Source organism: Hylobates moloch, unplaced genomic scaffold (assembly GCF_009828535.3).
Source record: "Hylobates moloch isolate HMO894 unplaced genomic scaffold, HMol_V3 SCAFFOLD_23, whole genome shotgun sequence".
Taxonomy (NCBI): domain Eukaryota; kingdom Metazoa; phylum Chordata; class Mammalia; order Primates; family Hylobatidae; genus Hylobates; species Hylobates moloch.
The window spans coordinates 23,005,704-23,029,660 of record NW_026652298.1 but is presented as its reverse complement, the minus strand read 5'-3'; the positions used below and the strand labels follow the sequence as shown (position 1 = coordinate 23,029,660).

General features: G+C 38.1%; 1 protein-coding gene across 2 annotated transcripts in view; it reads left to right on the top strand.

Annotated features, from left to right (window-relative positions):
- The window catches only part of ANKRD31 (ankyrin repeat domain 31), a 175,456-nt gene that overhangs the window by 74,479 nt on the left and 77,020 nt on the right, over window positions 1-23,957 (top strand). For both annotated transcript variants that reach the window (XM_032144985.2, XM_032144984.2), the window contains exons 12-14: window positions 15,056-15,200; window positions 20,742-20,794; window positions 21,867-23,388. In XM_032144985.2, the coding sequence (XP_032000876.1) occupies window positions 15,056-15,200; window positions 20,742-20,794; window positions 21,867-23,388 (1,720 nt within the window). The remainder of the gene's footprint in view (window positions 1-15,055; window positions 15,201-20,741; window positions 20,795-21,866; window positions 23,389-23,957) is intronic.

Below are 23,957 nucleotides of genomic sequence, written 5' to 3'. Positions count from 1 at the left end.
TTATTCAGTCACCCTAAGAGAAAAAGACCCTCTTAGCTCCCTTCAGCTGCAATTCAGCTTTTCTGGACATGCCCAGATTCCCTCATGCAAGCACATCCACAAAGAGTAATAAAGTAGCACACGTTCAGACCAGACACACCAACACCAGGTTCCCCACGTTGCCCCACATGAGGCCAAGACCTATGTGCATTACTCACTGTGGATTTTTTGCTTATTTTCTTCTCTGTGGTATAAATATATTATTGAAAGTGTCAAAAAGGCCTGCATCGTACCCATAGGGTAGTGCAAATATTCCAAAATCCAAAATTCTAAATACTACTAGTCCCAAGCATTTCAAATAAAGAATATTTAACTTGTACTTCAAAAGACAGTATTCTTTCTCTTCATCCCTAATGGAATATACTCTAAGAAAAAGAACTACCAAAATAAACATCATTAGTAGTTTCATTGTTAATAGTAATACTGGCATTGTTAATAGTAATATTATAAGTATATTAGATGATAAAGAAATAGGTAATTCAGTTGCTGTATCAAGAAACAAATGTTTAGCTTAAAAAAAGACATACAGGTAGGTAGAGAACCAAAGTCAAGCATAAATCTATACAATGAAGTCTGAAATGAAATTATCAGTATGAACTCAAGATTTTTTTTTCCTTTCTAAAAGGATATATTTCACTGAAAATACCTAAAAGCAATAACATCCAATAGCAATGAGCATACCTAGCACCTGGGCCGTGGTATCTAAGTAGATTTTTCATTAAAACATAACATGAGAACAGTATGGGAGAAACTTCTCCCATGATTCAATTATCTCCTACCAGGTCCCTCCCACAACACATGGGAATTATGGGAGTACAACTCAAGAGGAGATTTGGCTGGGCACACGGAGCCAAACCATATAATTCCACCCCCGACCCCTCCCAAATCTCATGTCCTCACATTTCAAGACCAATGATGCCTTCCCAATAGTCTGCCAAAGTCTTAACCCATTTCAGCATTAACTCAAAAGTCCACAGTCCAAAGTCTCATCTGAGACAAGGCAAGTCCCTTCCACCTATGAGCCTGTAAAATCAAAAGCAAGTTAGTTACCTTGTAGATACAATGGGGGTACCGGCATTGGGTAAATACAACCATCCCAAATGAGAGAAATTGGCCAAAATGAAGGGGCTACAAGCCCTATGCAAGTCTGAAATCCAGCAGGGCAGTCAAATATTAAAGCTCCAAAATGATCTCCTTTGACTCCATGTCTCATATCCAGGTCACGCTGATACAGGTGGTGGGTTCCCATGGTCTTGGGCAGCTCCGCCCTTGTGGCTTTGCAGAGTACAATCTCTGTCCTGGCTGCCTTCATGGGCTAGTGTTGAGTATCTCTGGCTTTTCTAGGTGCATGGTGCAAACTGTCAGTGTATCTACAATTCTGGGGTCTGGAAGACAGTGGCCCTCTTCTCACAGCTCCACTAGGTAGTGCCCCAGTAGGGACTCTCTGTGGGGGCTCCAAGCCCATGTTTCCCTTCAGCACTGCCCTAGCAGAGGTTCTCCATGAGGGCCCTGCCCTTGCAGCAAACTTTTGCCTGAGCATCCAGGCATTTCCATACATCTTCTGAAATCTAGGCGGAGGTTCCCAAACCCCATTCTTGACTTCCGTGTACTTGCAGGCTCAACACCACGTGGAAGCTGCCAAGGTTAGGGGCTTGAACCCTCTGAAGCCACAGCCCAAGCTCTACATAGGTCCCTTTCAGCCATGGCTGAAGCAGCTGGGATGCAGGGCATCAAGTCCCTAGGCTGTACACAGCATTGGGACCCTGGCCCTGGCCCATGAAACCATTTTTTCCTCCTAGACCTCTGGGCCTGTGATGGGAGGGGCTGCTGTGAAAATCTCTGTCATGCCCTGGGGACATTTTCTCTATTGTCTTGGGGATTAACATTCAGCTGTTCATTACTTATGCAAGTTTCTGCAGCTGACTTGAATTTCTCCTCAGAAAATGGGATTTTCTTTTCTATTGCATTGTCAGGCTGCAAATTTTCCAAACTTTTATGCTCTGCTTCCCGTATAAAACTGAATGCCTTTAACAGCACCCAAGTCACCTCTTGAATGCTTTGCTGCTTAGAAATGTCTTCCACCAGACACCTAAATAATCTCTCTCAAGTTCAAAGTTCCACAAATCTCTAGGGCAGGGGCAAAATGCTGCCAGTCTCTTTGCTAAAACATAACAAATCACCTTTGCTCCACTTACCAACAAGGTCCTCATCTCCATCTGAGACCACTGCAGCCTGGATTTCATTGTCCACATCATTATCAGCATTTTGGTCAAAGCCATTCAACAAGTCTCTAGGGAGTTCCAAACTTTCCCACATTTTCCTGTCTTCTTCTGAGCCCTCCAAACTGTTCCAACCTCTGCTTGTTAGCCAGTTCCAAAGTTGCTTCCACATTTTCAGGTATCTTTTCAGCAGCATTCCACTCTACTGGTACCAATTTACTGTTTTAGTTTGTTTTTACGCTGCTGATAAAGACATAGCCGAGACTGGGCAATTTACAGAAGAAAGAGGTTTAATGGACTTATAGTTCCATGTGGCTAGGGAGGCTTCACAATCATGGCATAAGGGGAAAGGCACTTCTTACATGGCAGCAGCAAGAGAGAGAATGAGAGCCAAGAGAAATAGATTTCCCGTTATTAAACCATCAAATCTCATGAGACTTATTCATTACCATGAGAACACTGTTCATAGAGAAACCACCCCCATGATTCAGTTATCTCCCACTGGGTCCCTCCCACAACATGTGGGAATTATGGTAGTACAATTCAAGATGAGATTTGAGTGGGGACACAGAGCCAAACCAGACCACCACTCCAGGTCTCTTTTGCCATTTGCATGGTATGTCTTTTTCCATCCTTTTACTTTCATTTTGTTTGTTATCTTTGAATCTAATGTATGTCTCAGATAGTATATTTTTAAAAAGAATCACATCTTACCATCTCTGCCTTTTGATTAGGTTGTTTAATCCATTCATATTTAATGTTGTTATTGATATGGTTGGATTTAAACTTGCGATTTCCCTTTTTGTTTTCAGTCTATCTCATCTTTTTGTGTTTTCCCCACCTATACTGCTTTTTTTTTACATTAAGTGAATATTTTCTGGTGTAACAATTTAATTCCTTTAATGATTTTTTTAGTATATTTTTGAGCTATGCCCTTAGTGGTTGCTCTAGAGCTTACAATGTACATCTTAAGTTATCAGAACTGACTTCATTCGTATGCTAACCTTTTTCCAGTGAGATATAGAAACATTGTTTCTGCATAACAGAATTATTTTTCCCTATTTTTGTTTTATTACTGTTATACATATTATGTTTGTATATTTTATAAATACAATACATTTTTATAAATATTACTTTATATGGCCTTGTGTCTCTTAAAGAAGCTGAGATAAGAAGAGCAAATATTTATTTATAGAGTTTATTTTATTAAGCTTCCTATTTTACATTTCTGGTTCTGTGCATGTTTTCTTGTAGATTCAAGTTACCAACTGGTATCATTGTTTTACTCCAATTCAGCTTTATTCTGATCTGCCTCTTTTGTGGTATTATTGTCAAGTAATATTACATTTATAAATGTTATAGGCCTTATTATACAATATCATATTGTTTTATGCCATTGCTTTTTAAATCAGTTAAGGGAATAAAGGAAAATAAATATACAATCATATTATCTCCCATAATTATCTGTATAATTACCATTACTCATGTGCTTTTTCATGTGGATTTGAGTTATTGTCACTTGCTTTCAGCCCAGTTACCTTTAGTATTTCCTTTAAAGCAGGTCTTCTACCAATAAATTCTATCAGCTTTTTTTAAATCTGTGAATATCTTTATTTTGCCTTCATTTATAGTTTTGCTAGATATAAGATTCTTACTTGGCAGTTTTTTTTCCTTTCAGCATTTTGACTTTCTCATCCCAATGTCTCTGGACCTCATTGTTTCTAATAAGTGAGATGCTAATTTTATTGGGGTTCTTATCTAAATGATGAGTTCTTTTTCTTTTGCTGCTTTCATGATTTTATCTTTGACTTTTAACATTTTGATTTTGATTATGTCTAGATATATATCCCTTTGTGTTTATCTTTTTTGGAGTATGTTATGCTTCTTAGATGTGTGCATTAATGCTTTGCATCTAATTTGGGAAGTTTTCAGCTATTATTTCTTTGAATATTTTTTTCTGCTGCTTTTTCTCTCTCCTGTCTTTCTGGAACTCCTGTAATGTGTATGTTGTTGTGCTTAATGGTGCCCCATATTTCTCTGATGTTCTATTCATTTTTCTTCATTTTAAAAATCTGTTCTTCTGATTGTGTAATCTTATTAATCTCTCTCTCCAAATTCAGTGATTCTTTTTATCTGTCAGCTTAAACTTTCTGTTGAGGCCTCTGGTGAATTTTACTTTTCAGTTATTATACTTTTGAAGTCCAGAATTTCCATTTGATTTTTTTAAAACTTTCTGTTTATTAATATTCTGGATTTTATAAATTATCACCATATTTTTTCTTAATTCTTTAAATATGGCTTTCATCAGCTCTTTGAACGTATTTATAATAGCTGTTTTAGAGTGTTTTTCTGCACATATAGGCCCTCTCAAAGCAGTTGCTGTGGCTGCTTTTTATCCTGTGTATGGGTCATACTTTAGTGTTTCTTTTCATGTCTCTCTTTCTGTCCTTCTCACTGTCTCTCTCTTTTGAGACAGAATCTCACTCTGTCACCCAGGCTGCAGTGCAGTGATGTGATCATAATTCACTGCAGCCTCCAATTTTTGGGCACAGGTGATACTCCTGCCTCAGCTTCCTGAGTGGTTGGGACAATAGGCATGCACCACTACACCCAGCTTTTTAAAAAATTATTTTTACTTCTATTTTTTGTAGAGATGGAATCTTGCTTGTGTTACCTAGGCTGGTTTAGAACTGCTGGCCTCAAGTCATCTTCCTGCCTTGGCCTCCCAAAGCACTGGGACAGGCATGAGCTACTACATCCGGCCAAAACTGGACATTTAAGATAATGTATTATAGCAACTCTGGATGCTGAGTCCCCCCAACCCACATGCCCAACTTGGGTTGCTTCTTTGTTTGATAAGTTGTGAAGTCTATTTCCCTCACAGTGTGCAGTCTTGTGACCCTATTTGCAAAATTTTTTTTTTCTTGTTTTTACCTTTATCCTGGTTTCCAAGAGAATACCCTTGGTTCAAGACCATTTAGTGGTCAATTACTGATTGGTTAGAGATTGTGTTTAACCTTCCTGAATCAGAAAGATTTTTACATTGTATTTTTTTATTTTTATTTTTTATTTTATTTATTTTATTTTATTATTATTATATTTTAAGTTCTAGGGTACATGTGCACAAGGTGCAGGTTTGTTACATATGTATACATGCACCATGTTGGTGTGCTGAACCCATTAATTCATTTAGCATTAGGTATCTCTCCTAATGCTATCCCTCCCCCCCCTCCCCCCTCCCCCCACCCCACAAGAGTCTCCGGTGTGTAATGTTCCCCTTCCTGTGTCCATGTGTTCTCACTGTTCAATTCCACCTATGAGTGAGAACATGCGGTGTTTGGTTTTTTGTCCTTGCGATAGTTTACTGAGAATGATGATTTCCAGTTTCATCCATGTCCCTCCAAAGGACATGAACTCATCATTTTTTTATGGCTGCATAGTATTCTGTGGTGTATATGTGCCACATTTTCTTAATCCAGTCTATCGTTGTTGGACATTTGGGTTGGTTCCAAGTCTTTGCTATTGTGAATAGTGCCACAATAAACATACATGTGCATGTGTCTTTATAGCAGCATGATTTATAGTCCTCTGGGTATATACCAAGTAATGGGATGGCTGGGTCAAATGGTATTTCTAGTTCTAGATCCCCGAGGAATCGCCACACTGACTTCCACAATGGTTGAACTAGTTTACAGTCCCACCAACAGTGTAAAAGTGTTCCTGTTTCTCTGCATCCTCTCCAGCACCTGTTGTTTCCTGACTTTTTAATGATGGCCATTCTAACTGGTGTGAGATGGTATCTCATTGTGGTTTTGATTTGCATTTCTCTGATGGCCAGTGATGATGAGCATTTCTTCATGTGTTTTTTGGCTGCATAAATGTCTTCTTTTGAGAAGTGTCTGTTCATGTCCTTCGCCCACTTTTTGATGGGGTTGTTTGTTTTTTCTTGTAAATTTGTTTGAGTTCATTGTAGATTCTGGGTATTAGCCCTTTGTCAGATGAGTAGGTTGCAAAAATTTTCTCCCATTTTGTAGGTTGTCTGTTCACTCTGATGGTAGTTTCTTTTGCTGTGCAGAAGCTCTTTAGTTTAATTAGATCCCACTTGTCAATTTTGGCTTTTGTTGCCATTGCTTTTGGTGTTTTAGACATGAAGTCCTTGCCCATGCCTATGTCCTGAATAGTATTGCCTAGGTTTTCTTCTAGGGTTTTTATGGTTTTAGGTCTAACATTTAAGTCTTTAATCCATCTTGAATTAATTTTTGTATAAGGTGTAAGGAAGGGATCCAGTTTCAGGTTTCTACATATGGCTAGCTGGTTTTCCCAGCACCATTTATTAAATAGGGAATCCTTTCCCCATTACTTGTTTTTGTCAGGTTTGTCAAAGATCAGATAGTTGTAGATAAGCGGCATTATTTCTGAGGGCTCTGTTCTGTTCCATTGATCTATATCTCTGTTTTGGTACCAGTACCATGCTGTTTTGGTTACTGTAGCCTTGTAGTATAGTTTGAAGTCAGGTAGCATGATGCATCCAGCTTTGTTCTTTCGGCTTAAGATTCACTTGGCGATGCAGGCTCTTTTTTGGTTCCATATGAACTTTAAAGTAGTTTTTTCCAATTCTGTGAAGAAAGTCATTGGTAGCTTGATGGGGATGGCACTGAATCTATAAATTACCTTGGGCAGTATGGCCATTTTCACGATATTGATTCTTCCAACCCATGAGCATGGAATGTTCTTCCATTTGTTTGTATCTTCTTTTATTTCATTGAGCAGTGGTTTGTAGTTCTCCTTGAAGAGGTCCTTCACGTCCCATATAAGTTGGATTTCTAGGTATTTGATTCTCTCTGAAGCAATTGTGAATGGGAGTTCACTCATGATTTGGCTCTCTGTTTGTCTGTTATTGGTGTCTAAGAATGCTTGTGATTTTTGTACATTGATTTTATATCCTGAGACTTTGCTGAAGTTGCTTATCAGCTTAAGGAGATTTTGGGCTGAGACGATGGGGTTTTCTAGATATATACTCATGTCATCTGCAAACAGGGACAATTTGACTTCCTCTTTTCCTAATTGAATACCCTTTATTTCCTTCTCCTGCCTGATTGCCCTGGCCAGAACTTCCAACACTATGTTGAATAGGAGTGGTGAGAGAAGGCATCCCTGTCTTGTGCCAGTTTTCAAAGTTTCTGCCCATTCAGTATGATATTGGCTGTGGGTGTGTCATAGATAGCTCTTATTATTTTGAGATACGTCCCATCAATACCTAATTTATTGAGAGTTTTTAGCATGAAGGGTTGTTGAATTTTGTCAAAGGCCTTTTCTGCATCTATTGAGATAATCATGTGGTTTTTGTCTTTGGTTCTGTTTATATGCTGGATTACATTTATTGATTTGCATATGTTGAACCAGGCTTGCATCCCAGGGATGAAGCCCACTTGATCATGGTGGATAAGTTTTTTGATGTGCCGCTGGATTCGGTTTGCCAGTATTTTATTGAGGATTTTTGCATCAATGTTCATCAAGGATATTGGTCTAAAATTTTCTTTTTTGGTTGTGTCTCTGCCAGGCTTTGGTATCAGGATGATGCTGGCCTCATAAAATGAGTTAGGGAGGATTCCCTCTTTTTCTATTGATTGGAATAGTTTCAGAAGGAATGGTACCAGTTCCTCCTTGTACCTCTGGTAGAATTCAACTGTGAATCCATGTGGTCCTGGACTCTTTTTGGTTGGTAAGCTATTGATTATTGCCACAATTTCAGAGCCTGTGATTGGTCTATTCAGAGATTCAACTGCTTCCTGGTTTAGTCTTGGGAGGGTGTATGTGTCGAGGAATTTATCCATTTCTTCTAGATTTTCTAGTTTATTTGCATAGAGATGTTTGTAGTATTCTCTGATGGTAGTTTGTATTTCTGTGGGATTGGTGGTGATATCCCCTTTATCATTTTTTATTGTGTCTGTTTGATTCTTCTCTCTTTTCTTCTTTATTAGTCTTGCTAGTGGTCTATCAATTTTGTTGATCTTTTCAAAAAACCAGTTCCTGGATTCATTAATTTTTTGAAGGGTTTTTTGTGTCTCTATTTCCTTCAGTTCTGCTCTGATTTTAGTTATTTCTTGCCTTCTGCTAGCTTTTGAATGTGTTTGCTCTTGCTTTTCTAGTTCTTTTAATTGTGATGTTAGGGTGTCAATTTTGGATCTTTCCTGTGGGCATTTAGTGGTATAAATGTGGGCATTTAGTGGTATAAATTTCCTTCTACACACTGCTTTGAATGTGTCCCAGAGATTCTAGTATGTTGTGTCTTTGTTCTCATTGGTTTCAAAGAACATCTTTATTTCTGCCTTCATTTTGTTATGTACCCAGTAGGCATTCAGGAGCAGGTTGTTCAGTTTCCATGTAGTTGAGCAGTTTTGAGTGAGTTTCTTAATCCTGAGTTCTGGTTTGATTGCACTGTGATCTGAGAGACAGTTTGTTATAATTTCTGTTCTTTTACATTTGCTGAGGAGAGCTTTACTTCCAACTATGTGGTCAATTTTGGAATAGGTGTGGTGTGGTGCGGAAAAAAATGTGTATTCTCTTGATTTGGGGTGGGGAGTTCTGTAGATGTCTATTAGGTCCGCTTGGTGCAGAGCTGAGTTCAATTCCTGGGTATCCTTGTTAACCTTCTGCCTCGTTGATCTGTCTAATGTTGACAGTGGGGTGTTAAAATCTCCCATTATTATTGTGTGGGAGTCTAAGTCTCTTTGTAGGTCTGTAAGGACTTGCTTTATGAATCTGGGTGCTCCTGTATTGGGTGCATATATATTTAGGATAGTTAGCTCTTCTTGTTGAATTGATCCCTTTACCATTATGTAATGGCCTTCTTTGTCTCTTTTGATCTTTGTTGGTTTAAAGTCTGTTTTATCAGAGACTAGGATTGCAGCCCCTGCCTTTTTTTTGTTTTCCATTTGCTTGGTAGATCTTCCTCCATCCTTTTATTTTGAGCCTATGTGTGTCTCTGCATATGAGATGGGTTTCCTGAATACAGCACACTGATGGGTCTTGACTCTATCCAATTTGCCAATCTGTGTCTTTGAATTGGAGCATTTAGTCCATTTACATTTAAAGTTAATATTGTTATGTGTGAATTTGATCCTGTCATTATGATGTTAGCTGGTTATTTTGCTCATTAGTTGATGCAGTTTCTTCCTAGCCTCGATGATCTTTACAATATGGCATGTTTTTGCAGTAGCTGGTACCGGTTGTTCCTTTGCATGTTTAGTGCTTCCTTCAGGAGCTCTTTTAGGGCAGGCCCGGTGGTGACAAAATCACTCAGCATTTGCTGGTCTGTAAAGTATTTTATTTCTCCTTCGCTTATGAAGCTTAGTTTGTCTGGATATGAAATTCTGGATTGAAAATTCTTTTCCTTAAGAATGTTGAATATAGGTCCCCACTCTCTTCTGGCTTACAGAGTTTCTGTCGAGATATCCGCTGTTAGTCTGATAGGTAACCCGACCTTTCTCTCTAGCTGCTCTTTTTCCTTCATTTCAACTTCGGTGAATCTGACAATTATGTGTGTTGGAGTTGCTCTTCTCGAGGAGTATCTTTTTGGCGTTCTCTGTATTTCCTGAATCTGAATGTTGGCCTGCCTTGCTAGATTGGGGAAGTTCTCCTGGATAATATCCTGCAGAGTGTTTTCTAACTTGGTTCCTTTCTCCCTGTCACTTTCCGGTACACCAATCAGACGTAGATTTGGTCTTTTCACATAGTCCCATATTTCCTGGAGGCTTTGTTCGTTTCTTTTTATTCTTTTTTCTCTAAACTTCCCTTCTTGCTTCATTTCATTCATTTCATCTTCCATCACTGATACCCTTTCTTCCAGTTGATCGCATTGGCTCCTGAGGCTTCTGCATTCTTCATGTAGTTCTCGAGCCTTGGCTTTCAGCTCCATCAGCTCCTTTAAGCACTTCTCTGTATTGGTTATTCTAGTTATACATTCGTCTAAATTTTTTTCAAAGTTTTTAACTTCTTTGCCTTTGGTTTGAATTTCCTCCTGTAGCTCGGGGTAGTTTGATCGTCTGAAGCCTTCTTCTCTCAACTCGTCAAAGTCATTCTCCGTCCAGCTTTGTTCCATTGCTGGTGAGGAACTGCATTCCTTTGGAGGAGGAGAGGCACTCTGCTTTTTAGAATTTCCAGTTTTTCTGCTCTGTTTTTTCCCCATCTTTGTGGTTTTATCTACTTTTAGTCTTTGATGATGGTGATGTACAGATGGGTTTTTGGTGTGGATGTCCTTTCTGTTTGTTAGTTTTCCTTGTAACAGACGGGACCCTCAGCTGCAGGTCTGTTGGAGTTTGCTAGAGGTCCACTCCAGACCCTGTTTGCCTGGGTATCAGCAGCGGAGGTTGCAGAACAGCAGATTTTCGTGAACCACGAATGCTGCTGCCTAATCGTTCCTCTGGAAATTTTGTCTCAGTGGAGTACTTGGCCGTGTGAGGTGTCAGTCTGCCCCTACTTGGGGGTGCCTTCCAGTTAGGCTGCTTGGGGGTCAGGGTCAGGTGTCAGGAACCCACTTGAGGAGGCAGTCTGCCCAATCTCAGATCTCCAGCTGCGTGCTGGGAGAACCACTACTCTCTTCAAAGCTGTCAGACGGGGACATTTAAGTCTGCAGAGGTTACTGCTGTCTTTTTGTTTGTCTGTGCCCTGCCCCCAGAGGTGGAGCCTACAGAGGCAGGCAGGCCTCCTTGAGCTGTGGTGGGCTCCACCCAGTTCGAGCTTCTTGGCTGCTTTGTTTTACCTAAGCAAGCCTGGGCAATGGCAGGCGCCCCTCCCCCAGACCCGCTGCCGCCTTGCAGTTTGATCTCAGACTGCTGTGCTAGCAATCAGCAAGAGTCCGTGGGCCTACGACCCTCCGAGCGAGGTGCAGGATGTAGTCTCCTGTTGTGCCATTTTTTAAGCCCTTCGGAAAAGTGCAGTATTAGGGTGGGAGTGACCTGATTTTCCAGGTGCTGTCTGTCACCCCTTTCTTTGACTAGGAAAGGGAACTCCCTGACCCCTTGTGCTTCCCGAGTGAGGCAATGCCTCGCCCTGCTTCGGCTAATGCATGGTGTGCTGCACCCACTGTCCTGCGTCCACTATCTGGCACTCCCTAGTGAGATGAACCCGGTACCTCAGATGGAAATGCAGAAATCACCCGTCTTCTGCGTCGCTCACGCTGGGAGCTGTAGACTGGAGCTGTTCCTATTCGGCCATCTTGGCTCCCTCCAGATTTTTACATTTTACTGTTGGATCTGGTGTGGCTTATAGACTATGTTCATTCTTCAGGGAGTTTTGAGTTTGGCCTACATTTAGCCAGGGACCAGTAACTCAGAAGTTTCTTCTCTAGCATCTCCTCAAAGGACATTGCCTTAGATATACACAACATTCTTCTGGGCCACCAAGATGGACTATAGTTTTAGCCGGGCTCTCTTTGACTATCTATTCACTAATCTCCTAAGCTTCTGACTAGTCTGCCTCTGTTATATCACAGCCATCTGTTATTCTTCATTCATTGCTAACTCTCTGTTCTTGGTGTTATCTTTTCTTTTCTTTTGAAGGGTAGCATACATTTGCAGGTGAGTAATTTCATTAACCTATTTACTGTCTCTAAAATCTTGGCAGTTCTTCATTTCGTTCTGTCTCTTTCAGTCTAAGATGCAGCGTTTCTGCAGACAGAGCATTTTCAAAAAACCTTGTGAGTTTACTATGTGTGTCACAAGGATTCATGCCATTAGACAACAGGGTCTTTCATAGATCAGGGATTCATGCCGTTAGACAACAGGATCTTTCACAGATATGTCCACAGGCTCACCTATATTTCTGGCTTCTGCTAAGATGGTTGAATGGGTCCACGAGTCACATTCCTACTCTCTTCAGCGTTAACAAAGGTTTTCCAGCTATGCCCTTGGCCTTCTCTACAAAGCACACTTTTCTTACAGGAATCTGCAAGTTTTACCATCTTTGCCAATCTTGATGGACAGAATTTCCCAAATCATTAAGTTCTGGTTCCTTTTTGCCTAACAGTTCTTTCTTCAATTTATCTTTTTCTCCTCACATTTTACTATAATCCCCAAGAAGAAACCAAGTTGCACTCTCAGTGCTTAACTTGGAAATCACCTCAGCTAAACCTCTAAGTTTAGCACTTACAAGTTCTGCTTTCACACAACTTGCAGGACAAGTCTAGGCTTTCTGGTACTATATAGCAAGGAACACCTTTCCTCCAGCTTCTAAAAACTTGTTCTATATTTCCTTCTGAGCCCTTGCCAATAATGCCTTTAATGCTCATTTTTTCACCAACATTCTGTTCATGATGATATATGCATTATCTAAGATGATTCAGGTTCTCTCTAATGTGCTCCTCCTGAGCCCTCCCTGGTAGGATCTTTAACATCCACATTTCTACCAGATGTCTGTTCAAGACAATTCAGGCTTTCCAGTTCCAAAGCACTTCTACATTTTTAGGTATTTGTTACAATAGCACCCCGCCTTCTGGTACCCAAATCTGTATAGATTTCCTATGACAGCTATAACCCAACACAAACTGGGTGGCTTAAAGCAACAGAAATTTATTCTCTCACAGCTCTAGAGACTAGAAGTCCAAAATCAGAATCACTGGGCTAAAATCAAGGTATCATTGGGGCTTGACTCCTTCCAGAGGCTGTAGAGGATAATCTGTTACTTGCCTCTTTCAGCTTCTAGTGGCTGCCAGCCTTCCTTGATTTTGGCTGCATCACTGAGATAATTGAAGATAAGCCCCTAATCTCAAAATCCTTAACTTAATCATATTTGCAAAGGTCTTTTTTCCAAATAAAGTTGACATTTACAAGTTCTAGAGATGAAGACATGGATATCTTTTGGTGAGGGTGGATGAGGGGGCATTTTCAGCCTACCACAATAAGTGTGGAGGAACTTTGACTTTCCACTTAATACCTTTCTGTAATTTTTAACTTATTTTGCAATGTGCAAATATTGCTTTTATGATTTTAAACATGAATTAACAATACACCAGAAGGACATGCACACATACATACACACCCATCTCAGAGTACAAAATGATTAAAAAGTAGTTTCAAAAGTGATGTGGTATACCTGAGACCACCTAGTTATTATCTCAAAAGAGAGATATATTATCTTCTTTAAAAGCCTGGCACAGTGGCCAGGCGCAGTGGCTCACACCTGTAATCTCAACACTTTGGGAGGCCGAGGCGAGTGGATCTCTTGAGGTTAGAAGTTCAAGATCAGCCTGGCCAACAAGGCGAAACCCCGTCTCTACTAAAAATATAAAAATTAGCCAGGCTTGGTGGTGCACACCTTTTCCCAGCCACCTGGGAGGCTGAGGCACAAGAATTGATTGAACCCTGGAGGCAGAGGTTGCAGCGAGCTAAGATCATACCACTGCACTCCAGCCCGGGCAACAGAGCGAGACTCTGTCTCAAAAAAAAAAAAAAAAAAAAAAAGACTGACATAATGTAAATTTGTGATAATCATTTTATTATAGGAAGATGAGGAAAGTGTACCTGTTGTGTTTGTGAGTGGCACAAACTAGATAATATCAAAGGTAAGAGAGAAAGATTCAAACTACTTTAGTAGGCTGGGATGCTTTCTTATAAAAGGAAATATATATACACTTGTAATTTTTAGGTACATACACTGGATAGAAATTTATATCCTTCCTCTGATTCCATACATTAACATGGAAATTTAGCTGCTGAAAAGAATGAGGAAGTGTAGTCTACACTGATATGGAACAGTTTCCAAGGACTTGTTAGGAGGGTGGGGGAAAGAAGGCAAAATACAGAGTGTATATAATATATGACCATTTGTGTAAGAAAATATGTATACATACATATTATGTATACATACATACATACATACCTATTGGACTAGACTATTGCTGGAAAATTCCAAATAAATTAACCATGGCTGACTCAGGAAAAAATAATAGTACAGGGGCAGAGGAGGGAAACTTATTTTGCACTGTATTTTCGTCTGAGCCTTCTGTATTTTGAACCATATTCATTAATTTCCTGTTGAAAAATAATAAATTATTTTAGAAAAAGACAGTCCCACCCTCAAGAAAGTTAGAAAAAAGTACACTAGGAGAGATTGATATGAAAGAAATAAGTATAATGTGGAGTATATTGGGCAGTAATATGTGTGTGAAAAGAAGGAGAAGTCATTTTTCTCTGGGCAGCAGTGGATGGTGAGGCATTGGGGGAGCTCGGGGAGATCTGCATAGAGGAGGTTGTTTGAGAAGTAGTAACGGTAGTAATAGATTGACCGCTTTTTCACCGACAGTCTGAGGAGGAGCAGCAGCAGCACAGGTATAAACGGAAGATGTAATTATCTCCTGGAAACTGTTAAAATTATATTTACTACTACAGAACCCAGTTCTAATTCTTGGTGTATTTGCTAATTTCATTTCACTAGCAGCTGAGCCACTGATGTTTCTACCTCAGCCTTTCTTGCGTCCTGCCTTTCTGCCTGCCTGCTTTCCCACCTTCCATCCCCCTTACCTCCTTCTCCCTTTCTTCTCTTCCCTCCTTCTTTCTTTTTCTCTTTCTCCCTTTCATTCTTCCTTTAGTCTTTTTTAATGAGAAGAAACTCATGTATCAACAAATTAAAATTCAGAAGCAACTACAATAATTCTTTTTTTATTGGACAAGGATTTATAGATAAATCCAAACTGTGTTTTTGAAAGAGATATTTGATGTTACTTAGAGTTGTCTGCTAGCACACGTTCACAGTAATATACCCTCAATCTGGGTTCCCTTACATAAGCAACCTTTTTTTAGGTGGCAGAGTTACTTCTTCTGAATGGAGCTGATCCATTATTTAGAAATGATGATGGAAAATGTGCTTTGGATGAGGCCAAGGATTTATGTATGAAGCGTCTCCTTGAGAGATATATCCCTAAACATCAAAAATGCCTTACATCAGGTAAGATGAAACTGCCCTGTAATAGCTATTTGTCACGTCAGTAAAGTTACAGAAATTTAATTTAGAATTAAAGAAATTAAATTTATTTTTCTTATGAGTGTTGAGAAAATCCATCCAATAATGTCTTTTCTTCATCCTTTTAATAAATCACACTGACTTGTTTGCAAATGCACATAGGACTCTAAAAGAAAAAAGAAAGGTAATACTTTTCTGCAGGTTGTACATTGCAAACAGTTAAGAAACCTTTTATAAATTTGTTTCTTTTCCCTAAAATCCTTTGACTAAATAACATGATATGATGTAAATTAAATTTGGTTATATCCTTTTCAGTGAAAATGGCCAGGTTTATTTATATTCATTCCCTAAGAATATTTTCTTATGGCTATACTTTTTCCTTCTCATCCGCTGCTCTATTAAATTGAACAACAAAATAACTTGATCTATAGTTTTCAATAAAAAACTATGTAAACATAATTTAAATATATGACATACTCTTTATACTCTCTAATATATTTGTTAGATTTTTTGGTAACAACTCTACATTCATCTGCTCAGAACTCTGCAATGGCTTTCCCTTTAATCTAGAAGAAAAGCCAGTATCCTTACAATAGCCTAGAAGTTCCTGTTATCAGCTGACCACCCTACTAGTTAACCCCTTTTACCAGTACTTTCTGCCACCATTACTCAACTTCAGTCATGCTGGCCTCCTTGCTTTTCCTCAGATATGCCTCCCCAAGTCTTAATTCAAATGTCACCTTCTCAACGAGGCCTAGACCACCCTACTTAATACTGCAACTGCCCCCTTCTTACCCTCACTGTATTAGTTATCTATCAGTATGTAACAATGAATCCTAATACTTAGCAGCTTAAAACAACAAAAATGTTTTATCTCACACAGCTTCAGAGGGTCAGGATTCTGGGAGCAGTTTAACTGAGTGGTTCTAGATGAGAGTCACAGGTTATAGTCATCTCAAGTTGCAACTAGGACAGGAAGATCCACTTTCAAACTCACAAATGATTGTTGGCAGGACTCAGATCGTTGCTGGTTGTTGGCTGAAGGCTTTAGCTACTTGCCACATTAGCTTCTCCATAAGGCTGCTGACAACCTGGCAGTTATCTCAGAGCAGGTTACCTAAGAGGAAGAGAATGTACCTTAGACAAAAGCCAGTCTTTTCATAACCTAATCTTAAAAGTGATATGTCATCACTTTTGCCATATTCTGTTTGTTAGAAGTGAGTCACTAAGTCTGGCCCACACTCAAAGGTAGCAGAATTAAGCTCCACCTCTTAATATATATGGATATATTTTTAGAATCATTATACTCACTCCATTCCCTCTAACCCTGCTCTGCTTAGACATTCCCCATAGCACTTATTACCTAACGCATTAGAAAATTGAGTTATTTTTTATTTTCTGTCTTTTTCCTCCAGAATCTAAGCTCCATGAAGGAAAAGATCTTTGTTTTGTCTACTGATTAATATTAAAGTGTCTTGTACATAGTAGGCATTCAGCAAATGTTTATTGAATAAATATTGTCAGTCCTCTGAAACAAAAACAAAAACAAATTCTTTCCATTCAGGAGATCTATATGTGCTTCATTCCCATTTATTAAACTGTATTTTAATAAAAAATTTCCCCAACAGATATTTCCTCCCAAAGGCTTTTATATATTATTATCTTAACAACAAAGGCTTCTACCTTTGCAATTCCCCCTTCGTACTCAGGAAAGTTTAATCTGAAAATCCTTCTCACCATGAAGTGAGTGGGCCTCCCTACATGTCCTGTAGTTCTCCCTTAATAGAACAAAACTTAGGCTGGCAGTGGAAACCTATCCTCTGCTAAAGCTCTGTGTCTTCCTGGGGACGAATAATACAGCTGTGGCTGTTGTCACTTCTTTGATACAAATATCAATTCAAAGTTCTTTGGTGGCAAGTAATCAACTTAAGGCTGAAAAGGGAGTTTCTTGACAGAACAACTCAAGAATTAAAGGAAAAGCTGAAGATCCAGACCTTGGAAAGGTCAAGAATAAAAGCAGCTCCAGGGATCTAGGCAGCAGGAACCAATGATATCTCTCTTCAGAGAGCTGCCTATGAGGTTATGTGCTGGGTAGGCAAAACAACAGATCCTCTCTAACCACCTCCACTGGAATTTATTTTCTGTGGAGAGTCATTCATTCATTCATTCGTTCTATCAGGGTTGCTATATATCAAACAGTAAATAGTGCCAGAGCCTAGTAATACAAAATGAATAAGAAACAGGGATAGCAAGCAATTACGATGAAGAATGTGATAAAAGAATGCTCAGGCCCTATGAGAGTACATAAAAAAGACACATAACCCAGGCTCCTTCATGTCCAGGAGGATAACAGGACAGATATTACATGTCTATCTTGGTTAATGATTAAGTGTCAACACAAACCCTTTGATAAGTCTATTAGAAAAGATCTTTTCCTGATCTAAATGGTTTTAAATGAAATCTTAAGTACATCTCTGTATTAGTTTGTTCTCATGCTGCTAATAAAGACGTACCTGAGACTGGGTAATTTATAAAGGAAAGAGGTTCAGTTGACTCACAGTTCTGCAGGACTAGGGAGGCCTAAGGAAACTTACAATCATGGCGGAAGGGGAAGCAAACACGTCCTTCTTCACATGGCAGCAGCAAGGAGAAGTGCAGGGGAACAGCCCTTTATAAAACCATCAGATGTTGTGAGACTTACTCACTATCAGGAGAACAGCATGAGAAAAACCTGCCCCCATGATTCAATTACCTCCCGCTGGGTTCCTCCCATGACACATGGGGATTATGGGAGATACAATTCAAGATAAAATTTGGATGGGGACACAGCCAAACCATATCAATCTCCTTCCCAGCTGGGTTCTATTTATTATAGAACAGTTCTTCCAATTATTGTTGGGTGTGTCTGTTATTGAAAATCAGGTGCAGTTGAGCAATCTAACAACCAGTCATGAAACTAGTTTTTCTTTAGGGTTAGTGGATCTATTTTATTATTTTATGGACACTTATTTTATAAATCATATACTTGATCAAGAAATGCAGTTGTCTGAATGCTATTGACTAAGAACTAAGTCCTGGATCAAAATATTCTACTTTTATAGTGAAGAGAAAACTTCATTGATAATTGAAGGCTACCAGGGGGTAATTAATTAATGGTTCATTAGAGCAAAAAACTTCCTTCCAAGTAGCCAAATTGCATGAGAAGTGAGACAGACAGTAACTTGTTGAAGCCAGGTCTATAAAAGCACATTAAGATAAATTATTAAAACAATCCTGTTAACATTTTAAACTACATGGAAAATTGCAAATAAAATTCAGTTGGAGGCAAAAGTATATTTTTAAATTATTGCTTTGATAATCTGCTTAACTGCTTGACTTCTCTGTTTTAAATAATTACGACATGCATTGTTTTGCTCTTCTGGGAATGCTTCCTACAGCATTCTAGTCCTTTCTCCAAATCCGGAATCCCCTGTTCACCAGTGCCTACTTTAATCTATTCCTACCCAGTGAAGTTTCTTTCATGTAAAGGAATCCCAAACATTTCTCCATAGGACTAAGCTCCCACTCTTCCTTTGTGAGAGAATTTACTAAGATGGGTTGCATTATCATGCTTCACCAGATGGTTTGAATATTTCTTAAGTTTGAACTTTCAAATTCCATGATTAATTATCAGCCTACTTTTCAATATGAATTCAAAATTAGGTTACTTAAGTAAAGAAGATTTGTATGTAAATAGAGAATATTATTTCACTTAAATAAAGAAATAAAAACAGAGTATTCATTTTTAAGTTCAGATGAAGAGCTTTCAAGTATGGAAATGATGAATAAAGAACTTTCCTCATATAAAATATATTTGCTGCTTTTCTAGCTTAAAGTAAAATATATCTACTTTGATGTAGGACAAGGGTTCCGTCCTAACTTTATAGCCTCATAGGCTGTAAAGCTTATAGGGTAAATTAACATTCCTAATTTTCTTATCTGTAAACTTGGGTTTATAATATCTGTGCATCTACCTGTATACCTGTGGGATTGTTAATGTGAGGACTGAAGTTAATATGTGTAAATATCTCAACACAGTACCCGGTACATTGTGGGAACTCAGAGTGGCAGAGGGAAAATAATATAGCTATATCACCAAATATCACCACCTCAGAATTTATACCTGGGTATTAAGTTGGTTGTATTAGGGAATGTAAAGTCTTAAAACTGAGAGAAAATAAAGCCCTGTTCTTCCTTCCAGATTCTCTTAGGAACCATGTCCCTTGCAGGGTGGTTTCTGGAAAATATGATTTTTTTACTCTTTTATTTAAGATCAAAGGTTTGGAGAAGGCATAGTGTCCTTTTGCTCTTAGAAAATAATAATAACAATAATAATGGAGCACTTTCTCTATACCTAGGATTCATGTAAACACTTTACATGGATTATATAATTTAATCTTCACCATTCTATAAGGTTGAAACTATTACTGGCTTTCATTTATGGGCATTTTATGGAGGCAGAGACATTAAGAAATTTGCCCAAGGTCAGCCAGCTGGTAAACAGATGAGAATCAAGACTGAAACTCTGGAGTGAGTCCCCAGAGACGGTGCTCCAAAGGAATAGCACCTTTTTGCTTGGTAAAAGGACATTATGTTTGACTTTTTCACCTGTATAATGTGAATGAATCAATGTCAGACTTCAGTATGCAGCTCATAATTTGATTGCTATCATGAAAGTTATCCCCAAGAAATAAATTAAATTGCTCTGTTTTCGAATTACATCCTCATTAAAATACTTTACATTTCTATCTTATATTTAGGGAAATTTGTGTTATGTATCACATACAAGATGTTCATTCATTTATTCCTTCCTCTGCCAAATATTCTTTGAATATTTCCTGTGTGTAAGCCATTGTTCCTAGGTTTTTATCTTCTGTAGCCAAATGCATATATAGTTAACTTTAATGCTACTTTCAGTATGTAAAGGAGGCTATGAAGAGACACTGAAATACATTCCTTTTATTATCAACTTAGGCTTTTTAAAAATAATCTTTTTCCCCCTGTGCATTCACAAGATGATTGGCCTTTTCCACCTGTGTATGTTTTGCTTTGAAGAGAATGCAGCATTCAATTAGGACCTTATTAAACAGTCATATTAGGAGATGATAATCTAATTAATTATAAAATAATTTTTCACTTTATAAAAGTAGCTTGCACACAGTTACATAATCTATTGAATGAAGAGGTCATATCTGGATATATCTGTGGGGAAAATAAATACTGAGTTTAGTGCCAATCTTTAGTATTAATTATTTTGTTAGATCTGTTTTGCTTTCCCTATAGAAATGTTTTAGCTCTCTTAAGATAGTATTTGATTTCTAATATGGAACTTATAGGAATGTTATATGTGCCAATTTTAATATAAAATGTTTGCATAATTTCACTTATTCCACTTGGTTTTCTCGTGGCAAAGGACTGGTGGGTTTTAGAAGTCTAAAGTGTAAACACTAGAAGCTGTTTTCATTGATTTTCTCTTTTTGTTTACAGCTCAAAGGAGTAGCATTGACCCACTAGACACAGACGATGTGTACCAACACAAGGTATATCTATGTTTAGTAATAAACATTTTTATAGGGATGTAACTTCTGGTTGTTTTACAGATTGTCAAAGGGAAGAGAAAGACTGCTGAAGCTTTAGTAATAGTGACTTCACATTTGCTTTTAAGATACTAGAATAATTGCATGAGAATCAGAGGGTTCTGGGCTGTTAGTTTGTAGCATATCTGGGCATGGTAGTATATTGGTAACCATTTCCTTCCTCCTCCTCTTTATGGAGCTTAAGGTTTATCAACCATGTCTAATTTCCTGTGGCCTAAGCACAGTACAGGAAGGAGTGAAAGGTATTAGCCCATCCCTTCAAACTTTACGTCGTGGCCAGTTACTCTTCATCTGGTACTTGAGTTGTGGTGAAGGAGAGGAAGCTGTGTTCCTGTTTTAATCTTAGCAGCCCGTAATAATTTTTTCATACAGACCAGTTGAAGAGCATATCTGTCTTGCTGTTTTTAAGTCAATTTTTCTGCTTCCATCCCATAGTTCTCCCAGATACTAGAAGAAGAAACCCCTAATTCTAGCTCCACCTATGTAACAATTGGGAGAGGAGAGTGTTTCTAAAGCATTTGTGTAAAGCTTCTTGTAAAGTTTAGAGTCTGACTACTGGAAACTTCTTTCTTTGATTGTCTCTTGCTGTTTACAGCTCAAAGGAATAGCACCAATCCACTAGACACAAAAGATGTACACCAACACAGAGTTTCCTTGTAAAGGAAACTTTGATCTGATTAATTTAAAAGCCTATAAAAATTAAGTAGATTAAAATTTTTTATTATGTTTAATAAGATTAGTAGTGCTAAAATACTGGCAAGAAGGAATTAAAATCTACAAAAAGAAAATAAAGATTAGTATACATACTGAGCCTAAATCTATTACATTTGCCTTTCTTCTATTAGTCTACGTTTCTGAAATATCAGGTTGGCTATATCCCAGCAGGATCTGTGGTTAGATTGAATTAGAAAATAATAATTTGAATCAAATAATGGCTGATTTATCGATAATCCAGATTGAATTGATATAGTACTACTGCTGAAAATTAAAGCTAAATATATATTTTTTTCTATAGAAACCAAAGTTCAGTTCTAAAAGTCACATTTGGCATGTTTACAGTGAAAATTCCAACAGACAGAAGCTGGAACATGTAAAAGTCAATAAAGGAAGCAAAGAGAGTTTATTTATAAATAAAGAAGAGGTATATGAATATTACCAAAAAGATCCCAAAAACACAAAATTTGGTAAATCCAAGCATAAACAATCAACTCTTAACCAGATATACTCTACAGGACTCAGAAAGGGCAATCTCCATAACGTCAAAGATCCCAACACAAACGTGCCAAAAGGTATAGGAAGAAGAAAAACACAACATAAAAGGACACAAGTAGATGACGTAGACTGTAACCCAAGAAAGACACTAGCTGTCTCTCCTTCCAGGAGAATAAACGGATTGGTTACCTATCAGCAGCATATTCCAGAAACCCTTAATGACCTTCCAGAAGAATCGTGTGAACCTTCTAGCTTAACTCTGTCAAGCCTGAAAAATGGATTAGATAACAGTACTGAGGCTTGTTCAGTTTCCAAAGAGATACACATCCAGAACCTGGATTTGTCAGATAGTCAAGAAGTTCAATGCTTGGAATTAAAATCTGTTGACCAAACTGAAGTTATTTCTTTCCCAGGACTTTCATTACATAAAGAAATCAAGTTACCAGTTGTTACTACAGATAAGCAGCCTCACACTCTCCAGGAACAACACCATGTACTTTATAAATCTCATGAAAACAGTAACTTGGTCCCAAAAGATGAGAGATTTAACAAATGGGAAAATTCTTTCCTATCCTTTGTAAAGGGAAATTCTGATAATGATGATGGTGATGATGATTGCTCTACCTCTGAGAAGGCTATAACATCTAAAAAGGTGTTGTGTTCTACAGGTGGCAAAAAACACTATAATTTTAAGGAGAATTTAACAAATGAAAAAGAAATGGGTTTTCAACAGTTTTTACTTTCTGAAGATCATCTTTCACAGGAAAATGAGTTAAAAGCAGTCAGCCTAACCATGCTTCCAGAACAGGAAGCTGTTAATTTTTCTCATTCTGATAATGCAGTTACTTCTGAACATGTTGCAAATTATGAACAATGCATATTTGGACCTTCTTTTGATCACTCACATGGCAGTCCTGAGCAAAATTCCCTGGCTTGTATGAGAACACTTTCGACACATGAGGTTTCAAAGTTGACTAATCATGTGGAGCTATTCAAAAAGCCACAGGATTATATTCCCAGAGCACCAACTTTTTTAATGAATCAAACAGATACACATATTGTGGAAAAGGTGGCAAAGAATTGTGACACTGAAAGGAATTACATTGACAGAGACCAAAAAATAATTTATTCAAATGAGCCTTTATCCATAGTTGTTCATTCTCAAGTAATAGAAACAACTAAAGTTGAAAAAAGAAGACAAAACCATCTAGAAAGTGAGACTATACATGATACAGATTCTCGTTCCACTGACAATATGAGTAAAGAACTGGCCGACATCTCGCAACTTAGTCAAAGAGAAAAGAAGGAAATTTCTCACAAACCAGGTATCAGTAATATTGCTTAATCTGTACATATTTCCTATAGATTTACTTATTTTTATAGAAATTTCCAACTGAATTGTATTTGACCGATGGCCAAACTAAGAAGAATGAGGATATGTGGGCCATATTTTGAGATGCCACTAAACCTAGTAGTTAAGTAATAGTGATTACTTTGAAAGTCAAAATGATGTTATCAAAGATGGTTGCTAAGCTGATATTGACTGATGGTAATAAACAGTAGTTTTTTTTTTATAATTATTATTATACTTTAAGTTCTGGGATACATGTATAGAATGTGCAGATTTGTTACATAGGTATATACGTGCCATGGTGGTTTGCTGCACCCATCAACCCATCGTCTACATTAGGTATTTCTCCTAATGCTATCCCTCCAGGAGCCCCCCCACCCCATGACAGGCCCTGGTGTGTGATGTTCCCCTCCGCATCTGTTCTCCTTGTTCAATTCCCACTTATGAGTGAGAACATGTAGTGTCTGGTTTTCTGTTCCTGTGTTAGCTTGCTGAGAATGATGGTTTCCAGCTTCATTCATGTCCCTGAAAAGGACATGAACT